Source organism: Eurosta solidaginis, chromosome 3, assembly GCF_040869045.1.
Source record: "Eurosta solidaginis isolate ZX-2024a chromosome 3, ASM4086904v1, whole genome shotgun sequence".
In the NCBI taxonomy this organism is placed as follows: Eukaryota; Metazoa; Arthropoda; class Insecta; order Diptera; family Tephritidae; genus Eurosta; species Eurosta solidaginis.
Genome location: NC_090321.1, coordinates 264,088,142 through 264,109,530, shown reverse-complemented (window position 1 = coordinate 264,109,530; position 21,389 = coordinate 264,088,142). Strand labels below are relative to the sequence as shown.

The 21,389-nt window shown below is 37.1% G+C and overlaps 1 protein-coding gene across 8 annotated transcripts in view; it reads left to right on the top strand.

The window, feature by feature from the left end:
- LOC137245491 (sulfhydryl oxidase 1-like) overlaps positions 1–3,509 on the top strand; it is a 41,772-nt gene extending 38,263 nt beyond the window's left edge. For all 8 annotated transcript variants that reach the window (XM_067776251.1, XM_067776249.1, XM_067776248.1 and 5 more), the window contains one exon: positions 2,768–3,509. In XM_067776251.1, coding sequence (XP_067632352.1) covers positions 2,768–3,076 — 309 coding nt within the window. In that variant the 3' untranslated portion in view covers positions 3,077–3,509. The remainder of the gene's footprint in view (positions 1–2,767) is intronic.
- The last annotated feature ends 17,880 nt before the right edge of the window (positions 3,510–21,389 follow it).

The following is a 21,389-nucleotide window of genomic DNA, read 5'->3' as shown; positions in this document are numbered from 1 at the left end:
CTTCCTACGAACTTAAGTTTAGCAATTTATTATACTAAAATTAAACGGGCTACAAAACAGCATACTTTAAAAAATGTTGCATGTTCTTTTGGCCGAGCAATCAACGATCGGAATTTTATTGCAACAATTTTTGGAGCCAAAAGGGTCTAAGTGCGCTTGGATCCAGAAAAAAAATTGTCAAAAATCAGCGAGACTTCCTACGAAATTAAGTTTAGCACTTTGTTATACTAAAATTAAACGGGCTACAAGAATGCATACTCGAAAAAATTCTACATGTTCTTTTGGCCGAGCAATCAACGTTCGAAATTTTATTGCAATAATTTAAGAAATTTTTGCAATAATTTTTGGAAATTTACAGTTATTTTCCATCTGCAGTAAACATCCTTTGAATTCGTTGACTATCCTGTATTCATTAACCTTAATTATCTCAATTCAACGCCGATGTTACTTAGATCCTTTTGGTTCTAAGCCCTTCATATGATGATGACGATAGTGAAAATGTTTATAATAGTGTTTCGCGAAATTTTGTAAGTGAATGGGCAAGGCGAAATAAACTTCAACTGCCAAGTCTGAAGTTCTTTCAACGTAAAATCTTGGCTGATTGTGGCATAACCTTGTGTTAAACGCATCTACATGAAAAATTTCATTAGGGGGACTCATGTAACCGTATAAATGCCTTATAAAGTGTGTAAACGTATACATTTATCTAGTGCGTAAACGAGCTGTCAAATTTTGTATGAAAAATCATTTACACAATTTGTATAAATTTACGCGCACATTTCATTGTGTAAACGCGGTAAACTCAAAGGAATGCAGCCTTGCAGACATTACAGCCGGCATTTTCATCAGAAATCTCCAACATCAGCAAGTAAAGGCGTTTTAGTTTTGATTATTCACTTAATCTTGGTATTTTTTAATTTGTATAACAATCAAAAAAATTTGTTTGGCAATAATACAGCTGAAAAACAATCAAGTTTATCAAGAGTATTACTAGGTGTTTCATATAACCGCGTGTGTAAATGAATATAATTTTACACCTTATAAGTTTATATGCTATCATGAGTCCCCCTATTGTTCCGCGGCCTTAGTGATTGTTAAGGCCGTGACGCAATGACATTTTTCATACAGATGCATTTAGCACAAGCTTATGCATTCCAATAACATCGCCACAATCAACCAAAATGTTGCATTTGTAAATATGAAGGAACTTCAGACTTGGCAATTGAAGTTTATTACGCCTTGCCCATTCACATACAAAATTTCGCGAAGCACTATTGTAAACATTGTCCCTATACAACAAAAATACTTGCTAACATATTTGGTGTCGTATTCGATTTTTATATTGCAGTTTTTAATTGCGAAAATTGTTAGAAAATTTACCAACCAGTGGGAAAAATAATTTCACTTGTAAAGTGTGCCAACACCCTTAGCCAAAGCAAATGTCAAATTCTAGTTCTTATGATTTGCTTGGAACAAAATTGGGGAGTTGGCCACTTTTCAATATCAGATGGCGCCAGTGTCGCTCATTCTACCGTTCTCCATAAAAATACGTGCAATCTACTCATAATGCATAAGCATGTCCTAAACTATGAAAAACTGCTTATGTGTCGGACGTATTAGTTATCACACCAGAGCTAGACGGTCATCGTGGTGTGGTGGTAGCGTGCTACGCCTACTACAGCGATAATCCTGGAATCAAGGCCTTTAAGAAGCAACACCTAAATCTTCAGAAAAAAAGTTTTTTATTGTATTTATTTTCTTAGGATACCTGTGACTTTGATGAAAATTTTTTTGTTGATTCCACGTTTAATTCAGAATCAACAATTTGTGCGAAGTTGACTCAACAGCCATTTGCGATGTATAAAAATTTTCAGAAATATCGGTTGAATTGACCCGTAACTCGGTTGATTTTACAAGTTGTTTTCTTTCAGTGTAGTACTTTTTATGCTACTGGCATAATCAATGCTGCTGATAAGTCAAAAAGCAATACTTAGATTTATGAGGGCAAGTACTACCAAATTTAATGATATGTTCCTCCAATTTTAACGCAATATGTTCCTAAAATAAAGCACATAATTCTTTTCGAAAAGAGTTATATAGGAAGCAAATTATGAGCTTTTTATAGGAGTAATGGGAGTCTGATCGTACTCCTACTTAGACTCACATAATGTATTAAATAAGGCTCACATCTGAGAACCAATGCAAGCAAGGAAATACACCCATTTCGGGCTCTTAAATGAGTTCATAATGAGGGTAAACGCTCCGTGTCTTCTACGGCACTTTTTTGAATCCGAATGTTTGCTGAGTGGGTATATACTTCTAGATTGATCGTGGTCGAAAATTTGTCCAATACCATTGTGAATGTAATTTGTCATTATTTCCTTTAAGAACTGTAGCGAAATTGGGGGGGCCATTTATTTGCAGTTTTCTTGGTCGCATCTCCTCTGCGTTCTCATTCCCTAAGCGTATACACCAAACAGCCAAAACCCCTTAATTGTGTTTGTAGCTCTTAATATTTCTTTCCTTGCTTTGATTAGTAAGCTCCCAGTGCCATTATGATCACAAACAAACCATGTTTTCTTGGTGATCTGACAGACATCAATAAAACAGCAATTGCTAATGTTTATTTTCTTTGCCCCGGGCGCAAGAAAACTGATTTGGTAGGGATTCGATAATACTGGGGTTATTATTAATACTATTATTATTATTATTATTATTATTATTATTTGTAGTGCTCGATAATCAGTTTTATCAAATCTCTCTTCAGGAAATGGCTGAGCGTCGCAAAATTTGGCATGTATCCAGTAAAGCTGAAGCCGCACTCTGGCTGTGGGAGGCGCATAACGAAGTAAATAATCGTACAGCGGGCGATGCAACTGAAGATCCGAAATTCCCCAAAATACAATTTCCCAGCGAATCCAGTTGCTCACAATGTCATAAAGCGGCTAGCTGGGATAAAGATGCCGTACTGAATTTCCTTAAAAACATGTATAATCCTGATTACGTTAGTCGTTATGGCACAGATACAGACAACAAATCAGGGACCATATTACGTATTACGAGCCGCAACATATAGTACTCGTAAGATCCATCACTTACACTAATTTTTAGAAATAGTTGCATAGTTATCGCTTAATTGAAAATGGTTTTCAGTCGCTGACCGTAACACGTAATACGCTAAAAACGTATGTACAAAGACAAGGCATCTCAGTTGGGATTCCATTTATAAAAATATATTAGTATGCAGAATTTTTTGTTATGCTCTTAACATGTAGATTAAATTGAAATGTGCGCTTCGCTTTATACTTAGGTAAGACAAAGCGGTTTTAATATTTCAAATTATATTACGTGTTACAAATTTCATAAATACGACACGAAATTCTTAATCGATTGTTAACCAATTAATCTTTGCTATTCAATGTATGTCCATGTAAAATTGTATGTCTTCTTAAGAAGTAGTTCCAATAGAAAAGAGTTAACTAAAATATATATATTTTAATTTATATAAATATACAATCCATCCATATACATATGTATTTTATTTTTTATTTATTACGTAACGTGCCGTACCCGTGCGCATTTTGCGCAACCAATCTAAAGCTGGAGACATTGGTGCTTTATCGGTAACCGTATCGGTAACCTTATAACAGCTGATTCGACCAACCTTATGAGAATCAATGCATTCGATTGCCGCTAAGGTCGTAACCGTATCGTAGCCAACCAATTGGGTTTTGGTTTACCGTCGTAAGATAAACAGCTGATTACGTCAGGGATACGGATTCAGCGATACGACATACGGCACCAATGACTCCGGCTTTAAAGTCTCTTATCAAATATCAACTGAAATCAGCGGTTCTATCAATCAATTAAAACTTACAGGCGCTCCTATCTGGGGTGTGAGAGCAACTGCCGGTAATGCAGTGCAAATATTCACAATAGTGCCATAGTACAAATAGATTTCTTTGTCTGCTCACAATCGTTTATTTTTAGCAAATTATTTGAATAAAATATAGCTCAACAAAAGCACTACGACCAAACTTTGCCAAAGCTTCGCTAATAGCCCGAATCTCCAACTTTACAACCAAAACGTTATTTATAGATTTGGATTCCAAATAACAGCGAAAAAGCGACCCGTACATAAAAACAGCAATTAGAAATAATATATATGGTTATGAAATGTTGTAACGCATGCGAATCGTGTGCATATAGCTACATACTCGTATAAATTTTTGTACACTTTCGGTAAAAAAAGCCGAAAAATTGTTTCCCTGTTACGGCGTTTCTACGGTCCGCCCATACAGCTTCGTAACAAAACTTTTTATACTAAGCGTGCTTTGCACACAGAGTATATTAACTTTGATTGGATAATAATTGGTTGTTCTGGCATAAAGAAATCTATATAGATATAGACTTCCATATATCAAAATCATGAGCAGCGAAAAAAAATTTGATTAAACCATGTCCGTCTGTCCGTCCGTTAACACGAGCTATCTTCACCAAATTCGGCGTACGGGCTGATCTACACCCGGAATAGATTGGTATTGAAAATGAGCGAAATCGGATGATAACCACGCCTACTTTTTCGATATCGAAAATTTTGAAAAAATGGAAAAAATGACATAATTCAAAAACGAATACCGCTAAGCTAATGAAATTTGGTAGGTGCATTGGTTTTATGACGCAAAACATAAATTCAAACAAATTTTGGAATATGGGTGTAGCACCATCCACATTTAGAAGAAGAAAATTTAGAAGTTTAACAACCCGTAAGTCAAACGCCGTTAAAGATATTACATTGAAATTGGGGACTATGCTTGCCAAATTATAAAGACCGAATGAAGATAATCAAAATCGGTTAAAGACCATGCCCACTTTTCCTAAAGTTCTAACCTTAACATAGTTTGTAATAACTACATTTGACTGATATTCTAACTCAGTAGTGGTATGGTTGAGGTAAGAACAAAACATAAAAAAATTGTGTAAATGGGGGTAACCCGTCCCTTTTTTGTTACTCATTCAAACACTTTTAATGCCATAAGTCGAACAAAAATCTTCCAGCCCGAACGAAATTTGACATAAACATTTTTTTCATAGCTACAGCTGTTTGCTCTGAAAATGAGCGAAATCGCCTGAAAGCCAATCCTACTTTTTATACACAGCGTGCTTTGCACATAGTACTTGTTAGCTTTGGTAACATAAAGGTTAATCGCAACGGCATAAACGAATCGAGAATGCTCAGTATGAAAAAAGAAATTGAATTATCCATGTCCGTCCGTCCGTTCGTCCGTCTGTCTGTGCACACGATGACATGAGTAGATATTGGCATACTTATCGAAATTTGGTATATGAGTTCCTTGGCACTCATCTCCAATCGCTATTTAAAATGAGCGAAATCGGATGATAACCATGCCCATTTTTCACATATGTAACATTTTCGAAAACACAAAAAACCTGATTATTAAGTAAATAATATACCTGCAATGTTGAAATAAAATTTTTTTATTAATCATAAAACAAAAACTGTTAAACCTATCATAACAAAATTTGAAGAACGAAATCGGTTAGGAACCACGCCCACTTTTATATAAAAGATTTTTAAAGGCAATAATGAATAAAATAAGCTATATCTTTAAAAAAAAATGTTGTTTCGTTTCCGATGTGGAATTATAACAACAAAAAGCAAAAAATTCAAATTTTTGAAATTGGCACCCCCTTTTTTAACCAAGCAATTTTCTTTGATTCGGGAGCCATAACTCGAAAAAAATGAACGGATTGTAATAATATTGGGTGCATATATTTTCCTTATAGCAGGAAATATTTCTAGTAAAAATGGAGGGGATAGGTTAAAACCACGCCCACTTTTTATATATAAAGGATGTTTAAAAGGGTCCTAAACAAGAATAATAAGCTATATCTTAGCGAAAAATAGTTATATATCAATGATGTTTCACTTACCAAGTTTTATTGTAAGAGGAAATTGGGAGATTTTTTTTTTTCAATGGACGGTGCCACCCCTCAATCCGTCCAAGCGTTACACAACATTTCTATAGCCTCAAAAAAAAACCCCTTGAAACAAAATTCGATACACATGCAAGGCTTTTATATGAATACTAGCATTTACCCAAGGTCCCGTCCGCAAGCAGAAAATAAAATATATGGGATATTCACGTTAGCCTGTTTATTAAGTTATCTGTTTAAAAAATTATTTCTGCCTAATATGTTTTATTTTTGTAATAGAGCAAAAAAGAAATAAATGAGCTGATAATCTGATAGAGTCCCCGAATGATCCCAAAATTATCCGCAAAAAGGCACGAAATGACCCCTACGGAATCCCCGACGGATCCCGAAAATCACCAAGAATCCTCCCGGAAGGGTATCCAAATGGTCCCGGAATAGTCCCGAAATGACAACGACGCGATCCTAGACGGCTCCAGAAAACCACACAGAAATGATCACTGAAGGGTCCCCAAATTATCCCGAAATAACCCTGACGCGCTCCCATAACCAACACCATCCAGAAAATATTCTGGAAGGGCCTCTAAATGATCCCGACATAGTTCAGACAAAGTCCCGAAATTACCCTGACGGGATCCCGGACGGATCCGAAAACCATCTAGGAATCATCCCGGAAGGGTCCCAATATGATCCCGAAATGAGCTCGACGGAATCCTGAGCCGATCAAGAAATGATCTCGGAAGGGTCCCATATTATACTGAAATAGTCCAGAAAAAGTCACGAAATGACCACGACGGTATTCCGGACGTATACGTATATAAAACGTATGTATATACAAAAAATAAAGTCCCGAAATGGCCCTGACGGGATTCCGAAAATCATTCAGAAATGATCCCACAAGGATTCCGGAATGATCCCGTAGCAGTCCAGAAAAAGTTCCGAAATAACTCCGACAGGGTCACGAACGGATCCCGAAAACCAGAAATGATCTCGGAAAGGTTCGCAAATGATCCCGAAAAAGTACCAAAATGAGCCTGATGGGATCCCGGATGGATCTCAATAACCATCCGGAAATGATCCCTGAAGGGTCCCAAAATAATTCCGAAATTACCACATCGGAATCCCGTACGGATACTGAAAATCATCCATAAATATCTCTGAAGGGTCCGCAAATTATCCCAAATAGTCCCGAAAAAGTACTAAAGTGTACTTTAAGTTATAATGAGTAAAAATTAATAAATATTAACTGTTCGAAGGGGTCGTAGAACTCTCCTATTTCAATTTTCGAAAAATATTTTAGCCATTAGACTATTGTATATCTTCTGTCCCAAATTTCATCAAAATCTGTGTGATTCAGTCACAAAGACCAAAAAATAAAATAAAATTATAAATGTTTCTAGGGGGCTGGACGTCCCCCTTTTCAAAAACATATAGAAAGTAGATCTTTCTAGACTATTGGGTATATGTGTGCCATTTCATCCAAATCCGTCCAGCTTTTCTTGCGTGATTGAGTTACAAAGACAAGCGACTGGACATCCAAACAGCTAAACTTTCACATTAATGATATTAATAAGATGTAAAATAAACAGCAGCATTAATTTAACTTCGGTTACACCTGAACTTAGACTCGCTTTAATTTTGGGAATAGTTTGTGTTTAAAATATACCTCAGTAGGATTAGAAAGGTGTATTATCTGAATTGAACTGTACAATTGAAACTCACGCTGAGTATATATTGTTCGGTTACACCCGAACTTATACACCCTTAGTTGTTGTATGTACAAATGTACTTACAGTGATGGCAAAATAATAGGGACAACTTATTGCCAAATATTTAATCAAAAATCAGCAGTGCTTCAATCGAGCACCCTATAAAAATAATTGTTAAAGGTTGTTCTTTTGCGATAACTTATATTCCGCCGTTTGTCTTATTTGCGTTTTATGTGCCAAAAACTGAACGATTCCAATTCGTTTTTGAAGCTTTTTATCAGGGTTTAAATACATGCTAAGTAAATAAAAATAGTAATATAGGTTATTGAGGCGGCCGCCAGGGTGTGGTGGTAGCATGCTCCGCATACCACACCCAAGATTCTGAGTTCAGCTCTCGAGCAAAGCAACATCAAAAATTTATAGACACATTTTTTCAATCAAGTTTTCTAAACGTGGTCGGTCGCTACTCGGCAGTGATTTGGCAAACACTTCGAGTGTATTTCTGCCGTGAAAACCTTCTCAGTGAAAACTCATATTCCTTGCAGATGCTGTTTGGATTCGACGTAAAACATTGGGGACACATTCCGCCAATTCGAAGGAAAAATTAAAAAGGAGCAGGACGCAAATTGGAAGAGAAGCTCGGCCGAAATTGTATTCGGAGGTATATCGCGCCTATTTCAAAAAGAAAGCGGTTACTTCCCTACTTAGCCAAAACAAAAAAAGCGTTGAGTGGAAGTATTTTGTAGAGATAGGCAGATGCCAAACTTTTAGTTAGAAACTCCATAATAGGACTCTTACTGAGCCTTATATACAAAAAACGACGACAGACTTGCTTTTACGAGAATACATCTTTCCCGTCAAAATTGGAAAAATGTTCAGCGGTTTGATAAGCCCCTAATTCATATGCTTGAAACAGGATGGTAAACAATAACATAGGCAGATTATGAACACAACCTTCGACTTTTTTCTTTCCAGGAAGTGTGCCAGGTGCCGACCAATCCTGAACAAAAATAATTTATGGTCCCATTTGCTTGTGATTTTTTACCTCTTTGCGTCATCAACCGCTGGGTTGTTTGTGGTGAATAGTACAATGCCCACTAGATATGATAATACTTTAAATCCCAGCCTCTTAGACTATTTTATTACTTCTGACCTAACCTCTGTACTTAAATTTGACCAACTTTGCTTTATATCGGACCATGATTTAATTTTTTGCACTTTGAATGTTCAGTTCAATTGTCCCGCATCTGATGCCACTTTTATGTGTCGTGACTGCTCGAGCTTGTGCTGGAACAATTGCTGGTATTACGTAACTGTAGACTGTAGATGAGAAGCTTGAGCAGCTGCATAATATAATTATTGACTTGTTTGATCGGCATGTCCCTATGCGCATCATCTGTATCAGTAATAAGTCCTGTCCATGATCATGGTGCTTATATAAAGAAAGGCAATATGCTGCACTCCAAGTGGAGAAAGTCACGTACTCTGATTGCTTGGAATTTATATAAAACTGCACGAAACAAAGCACATGTTGTGATAAGACAAGAAAAAATAAGGTTCTATCGTCGTAAATTGGATCCCTCTCTCCTATCGAAAGATCTGTCGAGAAACCTGAGCAGCTTACGAATTCATGGTAAAGTGGTTGAGAAGTGCAAGATCGATCCAGATATTTTAAATAACTTTATAGTGACCCTCCAAAACTGTCAAACTTCACTGTTTTTGGCTTCCGAGGAGTCCATGCGTCGGACGTCATCAAGGCTATTATGTCAATTAAATGGAATGCAGTGGGTAGTGAGGGTATGCCAATGAAATGTATAAGAATTATACTCCCCTTTATTATTACTCCTCTTACTCACATACTAAATAACTGTTTCTCAAGTGGACACTTTCCAGCCGCTTGGAAAAAATCAATTGTAGTGCCTGTTTTAAGAAGATCACCTGCTTCAAATCCATCAGATTACAGACCTATCAGCATTTTTCCGGTATTCTCGAAAGTTTGTGAGTCTTTGATGGCTCAGCAAATATCAAACCATGTTCATAGTAATAAATTACTATCCCCTCTGCAGTCCGGTTTCAGACCAATGCACAGTTGTGCCACTGCTATTATGAAAGTCATGGATGATATAAGAACACCATATGATGATGGAGATTTAACGCTACTTTGTCTGTTAGACTTTTCTAAGGCGTTCGCCTCTGTCAATCATCAGTTGCTATGCTGGAAGCAAAGAGGATAAATACAATAAGAGCCGTCACTCGTTATTTTGTGGCCAGTATCTCGTTAAATATTTGGGGATTGTTTTGGACAAGAAACTGTCCTGGAGACCCAATGTGGAAGATCGGGCCAGGAAGGCCGCCATTGCCTTGTACTGCTGCAGAGGAGCTATCGGGAAGAGATGGGGACTCTCGCCAAGAATAGTACACTGGCTTTATGAGATGGTGGTCAAACCGATTCTGCTATATGGGGTGCTGGTCTGGTGGAAAGCACTGGACACGGCGAGCACCTCCAAAATGTTAGTGTCAGTGCAACGGACGGCACTGATCGGTATCAGTGGCGCTCTCCGAACAACACCTACCTTGGCACTGAACGTCATGCTGAACATATACCCAGTACACTCAGAGAAAAACGCCATTCTAAAATCCAGCACCACCGGACTCAATTCAAGCTTTTCATGTTCTTAATTTTTTGTTCTTGAAAAACGAACGACCTGTTCTCAAAACAACAACCTTGTTCTTGATCTGACAACCGTTTCCTTGAAAAGAAAACGGCTGGTCTTAAAATATGAACAAATGTTCTATTAATGAGAACAATGTTCTTAAATTAAGAACAATGTTCTTAAATTAAGTTTAAGAAAAAAGAAACGGTACAATTCGTGTACACTGCAATGTTAAATACAACATTTGGCACAAGCTATAAAGCAGTTGTAGTGGCACAGCGGTTATAATGTTGCGGTTGCGATCGTGTGGCGGGAGTTCGATCGCCGTCAAACGCAGAAGTTTTTTTTATATTCTATTTTTTAACTCATATTTTTCGTTCAGCTCCATTCACATATGCACAGGTAATTCTCAACTTTGTTATGAAATGTTTTAAATATATATTCAAATTACATCATCAAATAAGAAACATTTCTCGATAAGAGAATTTTAATAATAATTTGTTTTGTTATTCATATTTTTTATTAATGACAACAAATTATTTATTAATAAAAAAAATAAATGAATGGGTACTACTTGGAAAAATTAACTTCTGCACTCCCCCCAAAGTTCAAATCCAAGACGTTCTAGAATTGAGACCGAAAAGTATTAAATCGACCACAAATTCTTCTCGAAGCGTGAGAAAACAAAACTTAAATCAAGCCCAAATAGTGCTTGAAATGAGCACAGAAGGTTCACACATCAATACCAAACTGGTCATAAAATACGAACGGTGTGCTTGGAAAAACCGTTCTTAAAACAAGCCCATCGGTCACGAGTTAAGAAAAAACGTACTTAACAGACTTTTGTCAACGAATGTTCTTAATTTTGAACGGGATTCTTTCGTTTTAGAACGATTTTTTCTTTGAGTGCAGATATTGCGGGAAAGGCGGCCGCGGCAAGGTCGTTGGTCAGGCTTCGTGATATGGGATATAGACTTTCTGACTGTCAAGAGCTAAATTTAAGCCGCAAGTTTAAGTTGGCTGACCACTGCAGTGTATTCCAAGCGGAAATTGCTGCGATTAAGGATGCGGTGGATGGAATGCTAGCCAGTGCTACCACGGTTAGGGAATTTAACATCTACTCTGATAGCCAAGCGGCTATCAAGGCCTTGAGCTCAACTACAGTGCGATCGAGGGTGGTCTGGGAGTGCCTGACCTCGCTTGCGATTGCATCGAATTATTTTACAATTAAGATTATCTGAGTCCCGGGCCATAGTGATATCCCGGGTAACTGTCAAGCGGATCTCTTAGCCCGCATCGGTACAACTGAACCGGCTGAAGATGGCTGTAGGGATTTCGAGATCCCGCTGGCTGGGCCTCGAATCAGCTCAGCAAACGTTGGGCGGATACCACGTCTTGCAGGGTAGCAAGATCTTTCTGGCCAAAAGTGGATGGCAGGAGGTCTGCTGAAATAATTGGGTTCACTAAGGCTCACCTATCAATGGTCATTGGGGTTTTGACAGGGCACTGTCCCATGGGTATCCATGCGGTACGTCTCAATATACTGGAAACTCCATCCTGCTGCAGCTGTATGGAGGATGATGAGGTGGAATCACCAAATCACTTTATGCATGATTGTCCAGCTTTTGCCAGAACTAGGCGAAAGTTCTTCGGTCGCGACTCACTTGGATCTCCCGAGGATATATCCAAAGTTGAGATCGGTATCATTTGGAGCTTTATCGTTGCTACCCAACGATTCTCTAAGTAGCTAGATCTAAGTCACCGTTAGTTTTGGTGTATGTGGTATCACAACGGACCTTCGTGTTGTCCAAGTGAGCTATCCTTATCAGGGCAGCTACCACCTAACCTATCTCGCTGGAAATTGAAAAAATGTATGCCGAATGTCTTCTGAGAGGGACATTTTTAATTGTCTCACATTTATCCATGCCGTGTAAGCCCCTTGTGCAACTGTGATTTTTGGAAAGAGAATTAAATAAATTAATTAAATACAGTCGAAAAATAAACACAAATACCCCACGAAAATGTATAGAAGACATTTATAAACATCTCGCCCAAAAAAAAAGTAGCGACTACCTCTGAGTATACATCGAGTAAATGCCAAAAAAATAACGAGTGACGGCTCTTATTGTATTTATCCTCTTTGCTGGAAGCTGAAACACTTCTTTGGATTTTCAGAAAGTCCTACTAAACTTTTATCTAGCTACCTATGTGGAAGAACTCAGCACGTTAAAGGGGAAAGATATATATCGCGACAAAAAAAGTTTAAGTGTGGGTGTTCCCCAGGGCTCAGTTCTCGGTTCTTTGTTGTTTCCTATGTTTATAAATGATGTATTCTGGGTATGTAAATATGTCAATGTCCACGCGTATGCTGATGATATACAACTGTACCTCTGTAATCGTATTGGCCTTGTTGAAGATTTGTGTTATAAAATCAATAGTGATATGTCTGCTATAATGTTGTGGGCAAAAACAAATGCTCTTTTCTTGAACGCTGCCAAATCTTATGTTGTGCCTGTATCTAAAAGTATATTTAATACAGACGATATCCCATCGTTAGTGATCGGCACATCTGCCCTCAAGACTACTGATAAGATAAAGAACTTAGGTTTCATTATCAACAGTAAACTAAGCTGCTCAGATCATGTGGATAAGATTGTTAGCAGTGTATATATTATATTGCGTAAATTATGCAACGGAAGTTAGTTATAATAATAATACCCAACGGATTAATACCCTACAAAGCCCGCCCAACCGGCGCGAGGGGCGCATGCGCATGACGCACGGATTTGTTTTTGCCGAGTTGTTGATAGGCGCATGGTTCAATTATGTACAGGTTGGCTCATCTCATCAGCTGATTTTATTTATGTCATTGCATGGTCGAAGGGATTGTCAAAAGGAGATGGCAAACTCAAAATAAAACCAACACATTGGCAACATTTTACTTACACATACAAAAACTACTGCTAAGTTTTATGTTTTCATTCCATACCATTCGCACCAACACCAATACACAGATTTTGACAATTTGAACAGACATGTTTTGTTGCTTTACAGATGAGCCAACCTGTATATAGTTGAACCATGGATAGGCGGAGGGTTGTTAAGCGTCGAGATCTAAAACAGCTCAGCTACAGAATAAAAATCACCAGCTGAGTACTATACATAACAGTTAGAAATTAGTTAGTTTATGTGATTTTGTTTTTTTTTTTTTTGTTTTTTTTTGTTAAGAGTAAGATCGGATAAGACAGTTTTCTTTATGGTAAACAGTGAATCCGTTATATCAAATGAATTAGAATGAGTGTTAAAATCATGACATAAACACCGAAAAGGTTCATTTAATTCGAAGTTAGTTCTACACTGCCTCAAAAGAAGAGGTTTGTAATGTCTTGACACCCGTGATGGGACGTTAAAGTTTACTTCGTTCAAAAGAATTGGACAAGAACTCAATCCATTCAGAAGTTTAGCCACAAAAATAACGCCTAGCATTTCTCTACGACTTGCAAGAGTTGGAAAATTGATAAGCTTCAACCGACTAGTATAAGGTGGAAGATTATACGCAGAGTCCCACTGAAAATTCCTTAAAAAGAAAAGTAGAAATTGCTTTTGTATCGATTCAAGTCTATCTGCATGAACCCGATATTGTGGATTCCAGACTATTGATCCGTATTCTAGTATCGGTCTAACTAAAGTGATGAAAATAGCATTAATATGAGGGTTGAAACTAAGTTTAGCATCTATGGTAACTCCCAAGTCCACAGAATAGTTTACTGATAGAAGACAAAGATTATTAATTACGTAACAGACTGCTGGCAAAGATCTTCGAGAGAGGCACATGTATTTGCATTTATTGAGATTCAGCGGCATTGAATTTACGTTGTACCAAGTAACTAGGCAGTTTAAATCCGCTTGAAGCTAGGGACGTTTTTCGATAGACGCATAAGACCTAAAAAGTTTCACATCATCAGCATACATTAAGATTTTGGAATTTTTTATAATGGTACAGGTATCATTAATAAATAGCAAGAACAGAATTGGACCAAGGTGACTGCCTTGTGGGATTGATGCAATTGATTTTACCACATATTACCTACGCAGAGCTTGTTTACAGCAAACTTGATTCAGTTTCGTCCAATAAAGTAAATGTTGTATTTAACAATGTTACGAGGTATGTATGGCTTACATGCCCACCTAATATAAACGCACGCAAGTCATTTTCTCTCAAAAATGTCTCATGCACATACAACTTGTATGAGAGCAACCCAAGTTGAATTTGCGGCGTGAAAACCTAAATCGATTTCCAATTTTTGTTCTGCGTGACATTTAGATTTGACGTTTGCACACATGCTTTACATTGTCGCAACGCATGCTTATTTGGGTTAGGGCAAAAAACTCCGGTTGTTTGCGTGCGCTAAAAAAACGCAGTGCGGTTTTATTAGGTTGGCATGTTAAGACGATATGATCATATATCGCCATGGCGGAACAAAATTCTTGAATGTAATATTTTAAAGCAGCAACAAATTGCATATCCATGTATAAATTGTTAAAGTGGAAGACTCCGGCGTATCTGTATGATAAGTTACAGCTAACCAGGTCATAGAGATGCAATACTTTGGTTGTTCCCAGATACAACTCTCTTACTACTGAGCGAATGTTTTTCATTAACGCTACAAGACTTTGGAACTCTATTACTGAAAGTGTCAAGATTGGACTAACTAGGAATAACTTTAAGACAAACATACTTCAATACTTTACTAGCATATGAATATAAGTAATCTGGGTGTGAATCTGTGCTTCCTACTTGCTCTCATTTACCTAGAGATCTTCTATCCCTGTTAGTTATAAGCCTATGTTAAGCAGATATGTACTTTTTTGTGGAATATTGTCATTCTGTGTGCTTGAATTTATGAATTTCTCAGTTGATGTACATATAAAAGATTTGTAGTCTTAGTCGTACAATTAAATGTTTTTTTAAATAAATAAATGTATTTGAGAGATTTTCTTTCCGGGAAGTGGACCAGAAAAGATGAATTCAAGATCTGTTGGTAGCTTTATAATTCAAGAGCGGATAAACCGATTTTAAAAATTTTAGCTGCGTATGTTTTCGTATAACAACAACAACACCTACCTTGGCACTGAATGTCATGCTGAATATACATCCAGTAAATATTGAGGGAAAGGCAGCGGCGGCCCGGTCGTTGGTCAGGCTTCGTGATATGGGTTATGGGCTTTCTGATTTCGGACACTCTAGCTTTCTTACTAGTTTCGACTTTATCCCGGACAGGACGGACTATTGTATGCCGATAACCGCTCCCCATGCAACCTTCACCCCAGTCATTCCCCCGAGGGAGGAGTGTGGAAGAGGAATTATCGGGGGCATGAGCCCGGTTAACTTGTTCACGGATGGGTCCAAGTTGGACGGAAAAGTTGGCGGGGGGGATCTTTTATCAAGAGCTAAATGTAAGCCGCAAGTTAAAGTTGGCTGATCACTGCAGTGTTTTGCCAGAACTAGGCGAAAGTATTGCGGTCGTGACTCACTTGGATTTCTCGTGGACCTATCCACGGTTGAGATAGGGATCATTCGGAACTTTATCGTTGCTACCCAACGATCCTCTAAGTAGTTATATCTACGTCACCGTTATTTTAGTTTATTATATGTGGTATCACAACGGACCTTCATGTAGTCCAAGTTAGCTTCCCCTATCAGGAAAGCTACCACCCAACCTAACCTATATTTCGTATAATTTGGTTTGTAAGTTTTAACTCCGTATGGATCACATATCGAGATGTCGACCAAAACGCTGTCAAGGAATGACCCTAAAATGTGCTTTCACAACATGGGTATCAAATAGGATGTGTTAATGAGGGTTTTAACAAGGGGCGTTGAGTAAAAGGAAGAACGGGAAGAAAATAGTCACCCTTATCGCGAGTTTTATTTTAACCCGAAAATATTCACAGTTTTTGTTCACCCTATCGCAGAGGGTGGTGAAAAAATTTGTCGTGTTCGAAAAAGATTTCACCTTATCGGCAACTCTTTGTTCGGGCGAAATGAACAGCGGGGAAACCCAAATTTGTTCACTTATATTTTACAGGCGAACGAGAGGAAAACAAAATATAAGTAATTTTTTGTTTTGATATATGATACTCTTATAATTATATGTTCTTTTGTTATTAGAAATAAATCAATAAATAATGCACAATCGGAAGCTGAGTGTAAGAAGTGAAATTTTTGTATTGCTGTAAATTCTATTTTTAATGACAACGTATCAGTCGGCCAAGTTATCCATTGTGAACAAAGCAACGGTTCCAAAATGTTGAGCACCTCACTGAAACAAGATTAGCTAAGACCCACTTCATGGTCGTTTCCGACGCTTTTTCCCTATGCGAAAAAACGAAGACATGTACTCAATTTTACAATTGGTGGAACTCCAAATTTGTGCTTCAATGGGGGGCAAGGAGTTGGTAAGATATCCAGCAAATATTAGAATGTCGGCTTGTTTACCCTGTAATATTGGCGAAAGCTAATTGAAAAAAATATAACTTGTTATTCAAAAGTGTAGTAATTTTTAGCTTACAGTGAATCATTTAGCTCCAAAGGGTTAGAACTGTCCCTTAATTGCCTCCGAATCGCTTTCACATTTATATTCTCCTGGCGCTCAATCAATACCAACCTAAGTGCAATACTAAACATTATTTTATAAATTTTTTATCTCTGTTTTTGTTGTATTTTAAGGAAATATATGCTTGTTTACAAAATTTACACAATTGCAAGTAAATTATTTGTTCACTGCTAGGTCACAATAGAGCATCAGCTGTTTCGAAGTGAACTTTTGTTCGCCCGAAAATGCCGATAGGCGGAAAAAGTTCACCCGAACAAAAGAAGTGAAGGCGAACACTTTTCCGCGTGAACTTCGCGATAAGGGTGAGTGTTATACGAACAGCGACGGCCATAGAGGTCGGAAAGGGGAAGAAAATAAAAGGGAAAGGTAAGAAGGATGAAAGAAAGTGGTTACAAATCGAGAAAGTGCGCGGAAAAGATAGGGAGCAGAGGAAGCAAAAGAAGGTATGGAGGTTGAGGTAGAGGAAAAAATTGGGGGTAGAAGAGGGAAAAGTCGATATAGTGAGAGGGGGAAGATACGGCGGAGGCAAAATGGATCAAACATGGAAAGGAGGGAAAGTTAGAAAGATACACAATTTTTTTTTAAGTAGCCTCGTCTTACTAGGAGAGTAACAGGAAGAGAGCAGGTGAACGTATCAATTATCAATATATGTCTTATATATATAAAATGAATGGGATTTTAAAAATTGTACTTTGGTTTCGTAATGGTTTATAAAAAAAGCAATGTTGAAACTGGTCGGTCACGTGAAGCAGGTATTCAACACTTGGTATAGAGATTCCAATAGTACATATAAGAAAACCGTGGTGGGAGTGGGGGTGGGTTTGGGATAAAAAATATAAGAAAAAAACAAGAATAAGAATAGAAATGAAAAATAAACTAGAACAGAATGGGATAGACGAGGCTAACTCTTTATTTGTAGGCAATCCAATTTTCGGCTGAACAAATTGTGCCGGTAAAATATGACAAACAATAGTTTCGATGCAATACCAAAGAGGATAGATACTGGTATATAAAGAGAAGAAGAGAGAAATTCAGTTCGGAAAAAGTAGCGAATTGCTAGCTAGAACAGACTGACGAATGTTTTCTGAGACATAGTCGGCCATTCCTTGCCCATTTATATTGGTATTTCATTTTGCTCCCGTGATTATGAATGTGGGAAAATATGCCAAAATGAAATGAGTGTCCGTATTTATTTGAGCTCTTTGCAGATCGATTTTCCGTCATCCCTTTTCAAATTTGGTTTCTAAACAAACCGGTTTCAGCGTTGTGCCATCATTAGTGTCGATTTTCGAACGAAAAATCGATCTGCAAAGACCTCAAATAAATATGTTTGTCTCGAAACATAATTTGACAAGAGATGACGGAAAATCGTTCCAGTATACATCATTTATCTTTACAGATCCCTTTTTATTAATAAATTAAAAAGTACAAAAATGTTAAGAAAATATATGCAAATATAAACATGGATGTAAATAGTGTTTTGCCGACGGCATATACACCCTAGGAATTTATATTAAAATAGTAAATAAAATAAATATAAAATATACATATTGTGACGAATATTAGCATCACTGATTGATACTCACATCCCTAAGGCTATTAAATAAAGGCACAACAACATTAAAGCAAGCTACATAAACACATTAATCATCATTTACTCACATACATACAAGGCAACGAAGAGATAACAAACACAAAGATGTAATCATCAGCCGAAGTGGTACTCACATATACACACGCATATGGCTATGCGAGAGATTATAAACTACAAATATACATGTACATATATGGCTAGTAACCAGGCGTGAAGTTACTAGACCTTAGGAGAAATAGGTAAACGAGGCAACAGAGAGTATAAAAGCAGCGAAAGCTGAGTAGTCAGAAATCAGTTTGATTTAAGCACGCTATCAGTTGCGAAGTGAAGTTTAATTGCGAAGTACTCCCAAAAGTAATTTAATAAAGCCCATTTTGTATTAATGAATATTGGAGTTATTTATGCAACAGTTTAGCGATTCGAACGTTAGCAGAAGGTTTGGAAAAAGCGGAATTTCCCCGAAATTCGTTACAATACCTATCCTCTTTGGTTTAAGTTCAGAAAATTACAATTCAAGTTCAGAATTTCCGAATTAAATTCTAAAATTTACAATTCAAAGTCCGAAATTTATAAGTAGGGTGTTATTATTCAAAAGTAATTCCAATTCATACCACGTATTGTAATACTTATCTGTTACTTCCGGAAGTGTTGATGCTTCGTTAACAATGGTGGCTTGGATATATAGTTTTCTCCACGGCGTGTACATCCCCAGCTTAGAAATCAAACGGAGGATAACTATTTGCAACAAGTGCATGAGGACGCTCCGGCCATGAAAGTTTTTCAGTCGACAACGCAGTTTGGAAGCAGTCAAAGAGTTGTGAGGGGCAGGTGAAGGAAGACTTGATCTGTGCACACAGTACCTATACGTTACTTGCGGGAGTGTGGACGCTCCGTTCACTGGTTTCATACTCAATGCTTGTGACCATAAGAATATAGGAGAGAGAAGAGGAAAGGTTTTTTTTCTTCGCTATCTCCTTCATGTGAAAATGTTTAAAGTGAGTTAAGAAGTCCAATGCTTCCTTAACAGATAGTATGCCTTCATGTCCATGTATCAAATTATTAGCTCTAACATTTACCATCTAACATACTGTTATTTCCATGGGATGAAAAAAAAATACCCGACAAATTTTCTAAACTTGAGTTGTAATTTTCTGAACTTTAATTATAATTTTCTGAGCTTAAACTGGATAAGGTGTAGTACTTGCCAAGAGGATGGAGTTATTCTATAACATAAGTTCAGCAAACTTTTTTTAGTTACCTAATAACTATGTTTGATTAATTTCAATACACATCAAAATGATATAGTTCCGCTATGATACCTAGTGTGTCAACTAAGCGATAAACGTCAAAACCATTGTGAATGATGACAAAGTGTGATCTCTTCTGCATAAACGTCAAAATTCCAAAGTGATTGGATCACCTGATTCGTATTTGACTATCGCTGTCTCATTCTGTATCTCTTTCTATCACCCGCTGAAGATAGGCGCCGCCATATTGAACAGCCTGTCAAAACGCTGAAAAGTAGCCATATTGAACAGCCTGTCAGGCAGTTGACAGATAAGAGATCACACTTTGTCATCATTCACAATGGTCAAAACTACAAACAGCCTCGCTCACCTGATGCAAATCTCAGGTCTCAGGTCTAGAGTTGCATTTTTGGTACGTAAGACTACTTAAAGCTGAGTTGCATTTGATATTTTAATAAATTTTTGCAGTATCTACAAATGAAATAGTGCATACATTTCCGCTGAAATATAAATAATAGAAGATTTGTGGCCTCCAACAATGCGAAAACATACGGAAACTAAAATTTATTTAAATTAGAGTCAAAAAAGCCAAGAGAAACTTAACAAAATATAAAGCGCCATACGTGTAACAAGTTTTCCTCATGAATAATTTCACTTGTATGGTGTATACACAAATGCATAACGGCAAATTTACATAAAAGCTTTGGTAAACGCTTGCCAGGCTAAGACTCCAGCTATTAGGAGTGATACAGCAGTCAGATCTAGAAGCAGCAAGTTAAGCTTAAGTCCTAGAAAGCTTCTAGTATTTGCCAAGAGGACGCAGTTATTTTATAATATAGATCCTGGTTGTGTGCTGTGAATGGAAATAAACCAAAAGAGCAGGCAAAAATATGCATTTAAAGAAATTTTTAGTATATGATACGTTTGTTGTCAATAACATTGTTATTTTTTCATTAAAAAAATGTTATCAACAGATTCTTGTATTACACAAATATAATGAACTTGAGTATAGAAATTCAGAAATCGTAGAACATATTTTACCGATATACTTTGTTGTTGAGTATAAAAAGCGTTTCACAATAATTTGAAAAACTCTTCGTTTTCTATGCTTTTAAGACTTAGAGGAGTAACCTCATGAAGTAAATTAAATTTTGAATGAAAATCACACACTCTGAAGTGAACAATTTTCGGCATGATATAAAATTAAAATGTTGTGGAACACAGCAACACTTTTAAGAGTACATAACCCTGTTTCAATCTTTTATGTTCCTGCACAGAACCCCAACTGAGCGTTTTAAACCGAAACAACAATGGCAACACAGATATTCCCGTTATGCTAACTTATCCGAGTGCTTGTGAGAAAGAAGTTAACTCACTTGAAATTATCCACAATAGCTATCATCCGGTGGCAAAATCCTGAGCCAGATAAATAATTTTGCATGTAAATGCAACAACAACGATTTGAGCCAGATAAACCAGATAGAAGCCTGGTTCAATTTGTGAGCCAGATAAGTTGTTAATTACTTCTTTTTAGTTTGGCAACGCTGCTTTTTCAAAAATAGATGTCGCTGCTTAGCCTTTCGCCGTATGAGTTAAATGAAAAATAGCGGCGA